This window comes from Gorilla gorilla, chromosome 1, assembly GCF_029281585.2.
Source record: "Gorilla gorilla gorilla isolate KB3781 chromosome 1, NHGRI_mGorGor1-v2.1_pri, whole genome shotgun sequence".
Taxonomy (NCBI): domain Eukaryota; kingdom Metazoa; phylum Chordata; class Mammalia; order Primates; family Hominidae; genus Gorilla; species Gorilla gorilla.
Window position 1 is genome coordinate 162,539,766 of NC_073224.2, and position 13,396 is coordinate 162,553,161.

Sequence of the window (13,396 nt, forward strand, 5' to 3'; positions counted from 1 at the left end):
TTTCTTGGTTTGCTGAAAATGGGACCTTTAATAATACTTTAAGGTTTGACACAAAAAATAGAGGGAAAATATAGACAAATGTACACATTACTGCCTTCTTTCGTTGGATAATTTAACACATAAAACAACTGCAATGATATTGTTACTCAAAAAAGACAGCAAAATTAGGATGTTACGAAAAAGTGATAGTGTAGCTTTCATTTCCCCCATTTTGAATTTTTCAATTTCTTTACAGATTTAAAAATATTATTTCTATAGATGACAGAGAAAGGTATGAGCTGAAATACAGAACCCCAGAGGAAGCACCCAGTGCTGCTAGTTTTAGAATGGCCTTCAGAAATATTATTTTCAGGTTGGCTCCTTAAATTTAAGTGGAAAGGTGATACAAATTAGCTTTAGAGGTACCAGAGGCTAACCATATTACTTTCTGGGACAACGTTACAGACGTTTTTCCTCCTAGTGGATCTTTAACTCAAAGTTTTAGGAAAATCCTCCTCCCACTTTGAGTACCCCATAAAGACACTCCTACAATTGCAGGGCTTCTTAAGCAGTGAAGGGTGTCTGTAAATAAAACTCCTCCAACCCTTAAACTGCACCCTCTGAGGAAAGCAGTTTCTCCCTTGTCCTGTCCCTTACAGCGTAGCTTACAGTTTAATTTTCGTTAACAGTTTCGTTACAGTTTAATTTTAACGAAAATTAAACCTGTAAGGGTTGTGTTTCATCTCTGAATCTAAGAACAAAACTTAGAAGGTACATGTGTTCAATGCATATGTACCAAATGACTAAAAATGAGAGGACACTTCCACTTTACCTTTACAGGTCTTGCTCTCATTGATCCATGCTACAAACATTAAATGTCTCCTATAAGTGCCTGACCTGCATTAAGCACTGAGAGGCCAGCTCGAATTCCACAGGCATGGAAAGTGTTCATTACAATGTGTAGGAAGAGCACTGTATTTACTTGGAAAAATATTCTGACGGTATTTGGGACTAGAACTCTTTGAGGGATCTGGGTGTTGATGGGTTGCTCTGGGTGAGAAGGGGAAGTGGGGAGTTTTTCAGTTACTCCAGGACAGGGTTGGGGCAGGGAGGAGGGCAGAGAAGGAGAAGAGAGAAGAAGTAGATCCAGGAAAAGTGGGGAAAGTTGTATTGTGTAAGATGTGGTTTCTCCCCATGAGCCCTCAAATCTGCTGCAAAGACAGGAACCCATAGATAGCCTTTTCAATGTGACAACCACATACTTTGCATACAGAAACCATTTATTTTTCAGAACAATCCTCTGGGGTAGCTGCTATTATTATCCCTTCTTTATAGATAAGGAGATGGAGGCCCAGAGCAGTTGAGTGACGCAGCCAGATGGCTTTGCTAGAAGTGTGGGTGGAGGGCTTCATTGAGGGGGAGACACTGTAGACAGGCTTTGAAGAAGCAGACGATCAGAGCAATGGTAGTCTCTAAGAAAAGTCCTGGTACCCCTGTGGGTCACAGGGTGCTATTCAAGGGCCTAATCTAGTCTGGGGTGGGGTCTGAGAAAGTCTCCTTGAGAAAATCACCACGTTTACTCTGAGGCGCAAAGTAGAATCTGGCCAGGTGCAGGATGGGGCTCTATGGGGTTGGGAGAGTGAGAGGGATGCAAATGAGGAGAGGCATTTTCTAAGCAGAGAGAAGAGCAGGTGGAAAATGCCTAAGGCAGGAAGGAACTTGAGGTATTCAGAGAACTGGGGGAAGCTGGTGCCAGTGACGTTGGGGAGGGGATGTTATTGCAGTAACAGGACCACTGCAGGAAAGCAAAGGATTTGGGGCTTTCTTCTGTGCTAAGGGTACTCGTGGCCAGCCTGCAGGAGTCATTGAAGGTTTTGTTTTGTTTTTTTCAGAAAGGCAGGATGATTAGAGCTGCATTCTGTGAAGATCCCCATGGCAGCAGGACATTCATGACAGACAGGAGAGGCCAGGGATGAGGAATGACAAAGCGTTTGGTGACTGCAGTGGGAATAAAGACAAAGGTTTGGACTCCCAAGGTGCCCCCGTGGATTGATGATCAGTGTGGAGTGTGAGGGCAAGAACATTTCTGCCTGGCTCCCTGGAGAAAGGTCAAGGTGAGAGAAAGAGAATTGGATGCCATTCATAGGAGGCGATATGGGAGCTGTGGGGCAGCTGAGATTCTGCAGAAAGAGAGTTGAGAGAGAAAAAAACAGTGGAGGGACCAAACCTGGAGGCTGACAATTCACAGAGCAGAGGCCATGGATATGACTTATTTATTGGGTGAGTCATCAACATTTATAAGCCAGGAGATTTCACCATTGTTCCTTAACAGCGACAGTTTCCTGGAGCTACACAGTATCTGCCTCCTGCAGGGGAGGCACCATTTACTTCTAGTTTACTGCACTTTATTCACCAAGGGCTGTTTTAGAGAAAACAAACTTATTCTAAGGCTGAAGCAGAAGCCAGCTTTCAGGGGGTCTCAGGAGTGGAAGAGTTAGCGGGAGTTGAGGCTGCAAGCACAGAGTCTTCTGTTTATGAGCTCTGAGGTACAGAGAGGAGAAAGTAGACATCTGGAAACTGCTGTTAAGGCTCAGGCACTATGCACTTTACCAAGGGGACCTTAAGAGAATGAGGACACAGCATGTGTCCTCAGGCGGTTTCCTATTGGTACAGAAACCAGCACAGTTGCATCACCGCAGGGCACAAGGCTCCCTAGTGGAGAAACACCGCTAGCGAGCCATGAAGTGCTGGGTGTCCCAAAGAAGGGGTGGCTTAAATCAGCCCCTCCATCCCACTGTATTAGCAAACTGAGGATATCTAGCAGTTAGATATTTGTCGTTAGAGGTAGTCACTTCTAAAGCATCTTCTAAATAAAATATTAACTTGAAAAGCACAGAGTCATAGTATTTTTCAGAGCAGCAGTAGTCATGTTTTCATAATCTTAAATGATTCTCAATATTTCATCTTTCTTGCAATAGGCCAACTTTTTATAAATCTCATCAGAAAGTTAGGCAGATGAGTTTACATCAGTTATCTGTGTTCTGTGGGTCTGCCCAGAAAGACTACCACCTTACCCTTGTAATTCTGTCTTTCTTTGAAGCTACTCTTAGGTGGCTTCAAATAGTGATTTAAAATGTTAAGTGTTTAGCGTTTTTTCTTTGTGGCCCCAAGCTTTTGGTCTTTACCCTTTGAGATCATTACTCAGAAGAAAGAAGGTCAGGACTGAGACTAAGATTGGAGAGTCATCCACATAGAATTGATGTTGAAGCCACCTGTGACAATGAGTTGACTCAGGGTCAGAGTACGGAGAGAATGAGAGGGGGCTCAGGACAGAACCATGAGTACTGCCTACATTAGGAGGTATGATTACTCTACATCAGAGTCCAGAGTCAAAGTTCCAGGCAAGAGCACTTAGGAAGAGAAGAGGTAGGGTCACACAGGAGCTGTGGGTTGGGATGGGAGTGGCTACCAGATTGGAGGGGATGCTTTTTTCCAGGCAATGAGGTAGAAACCTATCGTATGAGTTAGGGGGTCCTGGAGATATTGTAAATTTTAATTGTACAAAGTATGGGTTAGGTTAGATATTTTTCTATTACAGTAACATAGGCCCTGTGTTACATTGTGACTACCTGGTAATTTACATGTGCAATGACTTGAGGAAAAGCAGCAACTATAAGGAACAGATTCATAGCCTTTCCTCTCTACTTTGTTTTATACTTTTATTTTTATACCAGAAAGTATAAGACTTTGTCATCCTTCAAAACTTGCAGCAGTTTGTTGAACTTCAACCATTAATACAAAGCCCCAGACATTTGGCAGGTGATCACGGCGTACTGTTGTCTAAAGGACACAGTGACTTACCTGCTGCAGCCTCTTTGTTTGGAAATAACTTGTTGTCAACTGCCATGCTGATGTCATAGAACACCTCATCCTCATCGCGGTCGGCATCAAACTGGGGGAAATCAGGACAGACAAGTTTGGAATGTGAGAATACACAAATTAATTAATTCAAAAATATAATGAGCATCCATCACACAACTGTATCTCTAATGAAGCAGAACAACAGGAATTAAAGCATTTGAGTCTTTAATCAGACATTTAGAGGGTTTTAAGCCCAGACCTCCTATCGAACAGAGAAGAGTATTAGGGAATAAATGCACAGTCACTTATGGTTAAAAAAAAGTGTAATATTTTCTTAATTTATGGAGCACGTTTGGAAAAACTAACTGAAATTTATCTTGTGGCTTTCTGACTTCATTTTTCTAATTTGAAAAACATGAAAATATATAGTTCTAAACAGTAGATGTTCCAAACTTATTGTTAAAAAAAAAAACAAAACCAAAAACACACAGAGGCTGGGTGCAGTGGCTCACTCCTGTAATCCTAGCACTTTGGGAGGCCGAGGTGGGCAGGTTGCTTGAGGCCAGGAGTTTGAGACCAGCCTGGCCAACATGGCAAAACCCCATCTCTACTAAAAATACAAAAAAATTAGCCAGGCATGGTGGCATGTGCCTGTAGTCCCAGCTACTAGGGAGGCTGAGGCACGAGAATCACTTGAACCCGGGAGGCAGAGGTTGTAGTGAACCAAGATGGCGCTGCTGTACTCCAGCCTGGGGGACAGACTGAGACTCTGTCTCCAAAAACAACAACAACAACAAAACCTCCAAACCAAATTTCAGATACTATACTAGATACAATATTATAGATGTGGTCTGTGGATTCTATGGATTTAGATATAACAAAAATTATAGATTTAAATATTTATTTTATAATTCTCTAAAATTTACAAAATTTTAAATATTTTAAAATGACATAGTTATATTTATGAATTCTCTATTTTCCGAGTTTTTCAGTGGTTTGTTAACACATTTTTGTCTCTTTAGTTTTTAAAAATAGCTTTACTATGACAAAAACAAGTAATGCAGAAAAGACTCCCTATTCAATAAATAGTGCTGGGATAACTGGCTAGCCGTATGCAGAAGATTGAAGCTGAACCCCTTCCTTACACCATATATGAAAATGAACTTAAGATAGATTAAAGTCTTAGATGTAAAACCCAAAACTATAAAATTCCTAGAAGACAACCTAGGCAATACCATCCTGGACACAGGAATGGGCAAAGACTTCATGACAAAGATATGAAAAGCAATAGCAACAACAGCAAAAATTGACAAGTGGGATCTAATTAAACTTGAGAGCTTCTGCACTGCTAAAGAAACTACCAGCAGAGTAAACAGACAACCTACAGAATGGGAGAAAATATTTGCAAACTATGCATCTGACAAAGGTCCACCATCCAGCATCTTACAAAGAACTTAAACAAATTTACAAGAGTAAAACAAATACCTCCATTAAAAATTGGGCAAAGGACATGAACAGACATGTCTCAAAAGAAGACATACATGCAGCCATCAAGCATATGAAAAAAAAGCTCAATATCACTGATCATTAGAGAAATGCAAATCAAAGCCCCAATGAGATACCATCTCATAGCAATCAGAATGACTATTAAAAAGTGAAAAAATAACAGATGGTAGTGAGGTTGTGTTGGTGGGAGTGTAAATTAGTTTGACCATTGTGGAAAGCAGTATGGCAATTCCTCGAAGAGTAAAAGCAGAAATACCATTTGACCCAGCAACCCCATTACTGGGTATATACCTGGTGGAGTATAAACCATTCTCCCATAAAGACACATACACGTGAATCTTCATTGCAGCATTATTCACAATAGCAAATACATGGAATCAACCTAAATACCCATCAATGACAGATTGGAAAAAGGAAATGTGGTACATATATACCATGGAATACTATGCAGCCATAAAAAAGAATGAAGTCATGTCTTCTGTGGGAACACAGATGGAACTGGAGGTCATTGTCCTTAGAAAACTAATGCAGGAACAGAAAACCAAATACCACATGTCCTTACTTGTAAGTGGGAGCTAAACGATAAGAACTTATGAACACACAGAAGGAAACAACAGACACTGGGGTTTACTTGAGCGGGGAGAGTAGGAGGAGGCAGAGAAGCAGAAAATATAACTATTAGATACTGGGCTTAATACCTGGGTGATGAAATAATATGTATAACAAACCCCAATGACATATGTTTACCTATGTAACAAACCTTTACATGTGCCCCCAAACCAAAAATAAAAATTAAAAAAGAAAAAAATAGATAACATGACAAACAAAAATAAAAATAACTTTACTGAGTTCTAAGTGATACACAATGAACTGCACATATTTAAAGTATGCAGATTATAAGTTTTAAAAATTGACAAGTGGGACCTAATTAAACCAAAGAGCTTTTGCACAGCAAAAGAAACTACCAACAGAGTAAATACACAACCTACAGAATGAGAGAAAATATTCACAAACTACACATCCAACAAAGGTCTAATATCCAGAATTTATAAGAAACTTAAACAATTCAACAAGCAAAAAACAAATAACCCTATTAAAAAGTGGGCAAAAGACATAAACACTTCTCAAAAAAAGACTTACAAGTGGCCAAAAAACATGAAAAAATGCTCAACATCATTAATCATCAGAGAAATGCAAATCAAAACTACAATGAGATACCATCTCACACCAGTCAGAAGGCTATTATTAAAGAGACAAAAAAAGATGGATGCTGCAGAGGCTGCAGAGAAAAGGAAATGTTTTTACTATTGGTGGGAATACAAATTAGTTCAGCCACTGTGGAATGCAGTTTGGAGATTTCTCAAAGAACTTAAAACAGGTTCTTTGACCATTTGACCCAGGAATTCCATTACTGGGTATATATCCAAAGAAAATAAATCATTCTACTAAAAAGACAAATGCACTCATATGTTCATTACAGCACTATTCACAATAGCAAAGACATGGAATTAACCTGGGTCCCCAACAATGGTGGACTGGATAAAGAAAATGTGGTACATATACATCATGGAATAAGACACAGCCATAAAAAAGAATGAAATCATGTCCTTTGCAGCAACATGGAAGCATCTGGAAGCCATTATGCTAAGTGAATTAGCAAAGGAACAGAAAACCAAATACCACATGTTCTCACTTATAAGTGGAAGCTAAACACTGGTTATGCAGGGAGATAAAGATGGGAACAACAGACTCTGGGGACTACTAGAGAGGGGAGGGAAGGTGGGGGACAAAGTCTGAAAAACTATCTATTGGGTACTGTGTTCACTACCCGGGTGATGGCGTCAATCATACTCTAAACCTCAGCAGCATGCAACATACCCAGGTAGCAAATCTTCACATGTACCCCAAATCAAAATAAAAGTTGAAATTATATTTAAAAAAACAAATTATAAGCTTTGATATATGTCTACACCCGTGAAACCATCATAAAAATAAAAATAGTTAACACACCCATCACCCCCCAAAGACTCCTCATGCCCCTTTGGAATCCCTTTTCCTTCTCCTCTCCCCGGGTAACCATTTATCTGCTTTCTGTAACCACAGATTATTTTACATTTTCTAGATTTTTACATAAAATGAATAATACCGCATGCAACTATTTTTGTCTGGGTTCTTTCACTCAGTACTATTATTCTGAGATTCATCCATGTTGTTATATCCTTAGTTCATTCCTTTTCATTATTCATTAGTATTCCATTGTGTGGATATATTAAGCCCATCCTGGATATCTGTCATCTCAGACATTGTAGTTTTCAACTCTAAATGTCTGATTTGAGCCTTTTAAAAAATTTTCCATGTCTCCATTTAAGCTTTTGAACATCTGAAATAAAATTACAGTTACTTTTAATGTCTTTCTCTGTTAATTGTAACATTTGTGTCAGTTCTGAGTCAGTTTCAGTTGATTTTTTTTTTTTACCTCATTATGGGGTATATTTTCCTGTTTCTTTGCATGCCTGGTAATTTTTTACTGGATGCCAGACATTGACAATTTGACCTTGTTGGATGCTGGATATTTTTGTATTTCTATAAATATTCTTGAGCTTTGTTCTGGAATGCAGTTTAGTTACTTGGAAACAGTTTCATCTTTCAGGTCTTGCTTTTAAGATTTGTTAGGTTGGATCAGAGCAGTGTTTAGGGCTAATTATTCCCCACTGTTGAGCAAAGCCTTTCCCCATGTTTTGTGAATTATGAAGTTTTCCAGTCTGCCTGAAGGACACTGGCACTATTCCAAGCCTGGTGTGAGCACCAGGTACTGTTTTCTCTAATCCTTTTGTATTTTTTTTTTTTTTTCTCAGCATCAGGCAATTTCCTCATGTGCATGCAGAAGAGCTAAGATTTGAACTTGGGATGACTGACACTTTCCATCTTACCAGGTGGCATATGATCATTATAGTAAGACAAAGGCAGCCATTCTACTCCAGTAAGTGTTGACACAGCCCTTCTGTCTAAAAGCAAGGGGGAAAAAACAGGATATCATTAGGACAGATACAAGGTGGCCACTGAATATCTGATTAGGCCCTCTGCATATTTCCAGAGTTAACTGTGTATGTCTCTCATCTCTGATACTTTTGTCCTGCAACTCTAGCCACCTTGATTTCTTGGACTCTCAGTTCCATCTCCTCAACTCATGGAGTCCACCAGCCTCCAAAGGGTTTCCTTTTTCCTGCACCGTGGCCTGGAAACATCTCCAGGCTCTGAAGCAATCACAGGGCTCACTGCATTTGTTTCCCTTCTACCAGGGACCACTTCATTGCTTGATGTCCAGTGTCTTGAAAACTGTTTTCTTAAATAGGTTTTCTTCTGTTTATTTTTTTGACTGTTTCATGTGGAAGAGAAAAATCCAGTCTTTTCTGTTCCAACTTGGTGAGAGGTGGAAGTCTCAACCTTTTAGCTTTTATTCTTATTTATTATTATCCTGAAGATATTTCAGAATATTTAAGTAATTTATTCCTTTATATTTTCCTACTGAACTATTTCATTATTTGGGAAAAGCTAGTGAGGGAAAAGCTAAATTAGAAAGTTATTTCCCTACCTCCTTTTGTATTGTTAAAGCACATCTGTATAATGCTTCAAAGTGCTTTCACTGTGTCACATCAACCCCTGGGAAATGTGAGGCAGACAGTGTTATTTCTACTGTATTTTTTTTCCCAGAGGTTGCTAATTTCTTTATTTTTTTCTTAAATAAAATCAATTAATGTCTATTATAAAAGCTTTAAATCCACAGTAGGGTAAAAATAGAATGTTTGGGAACTCTTTACACTTCCCTCATTTAGTTCTACTCCACGGAATTAACGATGGTTAATATTTTCCTGTTTATCCTTTCAGAACTCGATTTATTGGTGAGAATGGTGTTATATAAAACATCTCAGCCAGGCACGGTGGCTCATGCCCGCAATCCCAGCACTCTGGGAGGCAAAGGTGGGAAGATTGCTTGAGAGCAGGAGTTCGAGACCAGCCTGGGCAACAGAGCGAGACCCCATCTCTTATGTCTTTTCTTATGCTTTCCCTTGGACATTTCTTTATTGTATTTCTTCCTCTTTTTACAAAACCATTGACTTATCTGTTTATATGTCATGTCAAATTCAAATGAGAGTGCTAGACTCTCTTGTATTGTGGGGTACTTGTTTAATTTAAACTTTGCCTGGAGAGTGTCCATGAGGGATTTGCTGACTAGTCTTTTCTTGGGCTATTGTTCCTCATTTTCCCTTTTCTTTTTCCTATCCATCTTCCAGCTCCTTTTCCATGTCCTCTCCTTTTTGTCTTCTCTTTTCACCTGCTTTTCTTCCTCCTTCTCTCCATTTCTGCTTTCCCTTTCGTTCATCTTCACTGTAATCTCTATTTGATTGCTCTGGATTTTGATCCCAAGGCATAGCTGGTTGTTTCTATATAACAAGATCTGTGGAATAAAATCAAGTCCAACTTTTTAATTATGTGAAGTCATCACCACCTTCCATCTTGTTGATTTAGGTCTATGATTGTTTTGTTTTGGGTCTTCTCTCTTAGAGGCTCTGTTTTACTTTCATTTATTTTTTGAGATGGAGTCTCACTCACTCTACTGCCCAGACTGGAGTGCAGTGGTGCCATCTTGGCTCACCGCAACCTCCGCCTCCCAGGTTCAAGCGATTCTCCTGCTTCAGCCTCCCGAGTGGCTGGGATTACAGGCACATGCCACCAGGCCTGGCTAATTTTTGTATTTTTAGTAGAGATGAGGTTTCACCATGTTGGTCAGGCTGGTCTCGAACTCCGGCCTTAAGTGATCCACCTGCCTTGGCCTCCTGAAGTGTGGGGTTACAGGTGTGAGCCACCATGCCAGGCCTGTCTGATATTTAGAAATAAAAAAATTCTCAGCACCAGATGGTTTTACCTCAGCAAAGTCTTGAATTATCAGGGGCTTCTGAAACATCAGGAGCTCTCTCTGCCTTGAAAAAGTTTCTTCTCATGCTTCCTGGACAGAAATCCTTTCCTGGATTTCCTTCTAAGTCAATGGCTGCTCCTTCAAAGGTTTCTTTATTGCTCCTCTTTCCCCTACCGCTCTCTGACCTTCCTTGTTTCTACTTTATAGGAGAGGAAATATTTACCCAGAGATTTTATGACCTTCTCAAGTCATACGGCTAATAAGCAGAAGAGTTAGGACTTGAACTTGGGATGACTGACACCTTCCTCCTACCACGTGGCATATGGTCATTACAGTGAGACAAATACAGCCATTCTGCTCCAGTATGTGTTAACACTGCCCTCCTGTCTAAAAGCAAGGGGAGAAAAGCAGGTAGTGTTAGGGCAGATACAAGGTGGCCACAAAGGTACAGTGAGTGCCATCTCAACGCACTGCTTTTCACATCTACATATGCTGACTGTTTTTCTTTTCAGATATCTGTTAGTTATCATCAGTCTGGGGCAATATCTATTAACAGGGGTTTTGTTTCTATTTTTCATTGAACTTTTGAGGGATGGGCAGCAGCACTGTCATTTTATAAATTAAAGATTTATGTTTTAGCCAGGGTTCCCTAAAAAATGGAAACTAAGGCAAAACTTCCAAGTTAACATTTTAACAGTGTGTGGGCATTAAGCGTGAAGTGGAAAAGGGGAGTAAGGCAAAGAAGAAGGGCAATGTTATGAGCTGCACCCCAGCTTCATTAATAAACACAGCCGGCAACATGGTCTCCAGAAAGGCTACATGGAGCTACTCTATCTCAGGCCAGTCTGGTAGGGGGAGGAAGTGAGGGGACTTCAGCTGCTGGTTCCTCCAGTCTCCTGTCTTTCACTGCTCCAAGTTTTCCTAGGGGGAGTTGGGTCCCCCCACTTCTTGGTTGCACTGCCCAGCCTCTCTGAGCAGCCACTGGGAAGCCAGGGCTCAGGGAGCAGCACAGCCCCTGAATCTAGAAGTGCTGAAAGGAGCCAGCACCTCTGTAAGTCTGGTCTGCTGGGGTCTAGGTACTGGCTCTGCAGGAGATCCCACAATGGTGAGAATGATGAGGTCCAGCCCTCAACCTTGAAGAGGCTGGCTGGGGCCATCACCAAGGTTAGGATATGCGGTGACAGTCAGGGCAGTAGCAGACAGAGCTCTCCATTCAAGAAGCAACCGAGGCCAAGGGGGCACATGAGGCCAAGTGAGCCATGGGAGGCTTGTAAACCCGGTTCAGACAGCTGAAAACACAGCTAGTGCTTACCTGGAGTTTCTGCTCTCCCGTGTAGCAGCTGTCTGACTTTGAGCAACTTATTTCTTAGCATCTGTACAATAGTGGTGATAATATCCACCTCAAGGGATTGTTGTGAGGGCTACAGAGATGGTCTATTTAATATCCCAGCATAAAGCCGACACAAATTGTCACTTTCATTTCTCTCTTTGAGACCCTATGGCTGAGAGACCATGTCCCATATATTTTTGATTGCTTCTGTAACATACATGCATATGATCTCTCCCTCTCTCAAACACATACACATTTTTTTAAAACTTGGGGATGTAGAGTGAGGAATATAAGAAATGTTGAGACTTTCTAGGGGGTCTTATATCCTCCGAGTAATTTGAACAAGAATATTTTTATTTCCAGCATAGACTAAAATGGCTGATTGTCCAATTCAAGAGGAAAAGATAAAGCACAATTCATAAAATCATTTAACAAGTATTTGTTGAATAACTACTATGTACTAGCTATTCACATGTAGATTCTTCAACTGACCACTTAAGCTTTGGACATACAAACGTAGAGCCATGAGGAATGAAGATAACATTCATATAGTCAACTCAGCGATGGGATGGCGCAGATGCTGCTGAAGCCAATTTACTCTCATATCAGGACGACAGAATTAAGTCAGATTTCATTTTCTACAACATCTCACTTCTACAGCTCCAGAGTGGCATGGGAATTTTCTTTTAATTCTTTTAGCAAATATTATGGCACTGAACCCTGAAGAGCATTCTGATTGAATATTATCATAATTGCCACTTAATTGGCAAAGATTTTTACAAAATGATGACATTCAGTGTTGGAGAGGTTGTGTGTATGGTGAAGGGAGAACTGGCTTCTAGATCATCAACCTTTTTTTCTCACTTGTTTTTCATAAACAACATATGTTGATACTTAACAAGCAGAAACGATCCCCACTCCCCCAAGGAAACGTGGCAATGGCAGGAGACATTTTTGGTTGTCACACTTGCAGGGGGTCGGGGGGCTACTTGCCAGGGATGCTGCTAAATATCCTACAGTACCCAGGACAGCCATCCTCACAACAAAGATTTATCCCATCTCATAAAATGTCAGTAGTGAAAAAATTGTGAAGCCCTTACATACATTAGGTTTTCTTGGCTTTGGGATTTTTAAACAGTGTTTTGAAATTGAAATAGTCATGTTTTAAATCACAAGCATTCTTATACACCAATGACAGACAAACAGAGAGCCAAATCATGAGTGAACTCCCATTCATAATTGCTTCAAAGAGAATAAAATACCTAGGAATCCAACTTAAAAGGGATGTGAAGGACCTCTTCAAGGAGAACTACAAACCACTGCTCAAGGAAATAAAAGAGGATACAAACAAATGGAAGAACATTCCATGCTCATGGATAGGAAGAATCAATATCGTGAAAATGGCCATACTGCCCAAGGTAATTTATAGATTCAATGCCATCCCCATCAAGCTACCAATGACTTTCTTCACAGAATTGGAAAAAGCTACTTTAAAGTTCATATGGAATCAAAAAAGAGCCCGCATTGCCAAGTCAATCCTAAGCCAAAAGAACAAAGCTGGAGGCATCACGCTACCTGACTTCAAACTATACTACAAGGCTACAGTAACCAAAACAGCATGGTACTGGTACCAAAACAGAGATATAAACCAGTGGAACAGAACAGAGCCCTCAGAAATAATGCCACATGGCTACAACTATCTGATCTTTGACAAACCTGACAAAAACAAGCAATGGGGAAAGGATTCCCTATTTAATAAATGGTGCTGGGAAGACTGTCTAGCCATATGTAGAAAGCTGAAACTG

At 40.3% G+C, this 13,396-nt stretch overlaps 1 protein-coding gene across 4 annotated transcripts in view; it reads right to left on the reverse strand.

The window, feature by feature from the left end:
* AK5 (adenylate kinase 5) overlaps positions 1-13,396 on the reverse strand; it is a 279,572-nt gene that overhangs the window by 145,390 nt on the left and 120,786 nt on the right. For all 4 annotated transcript variants that reach the window (XM_004026008.5, XM_019020048.4, XM_063703462.1 and 1 more), the window contains one exon: positions 3,841-3,931. In XM_004026008.5, the coding sequence (XP_004026057.4) occupies positions 3,841-3,931 (91 nt within the window). The remainder of the gene's footprint in view (positions 1-3,840; positions 3,932-13,396) is intronic.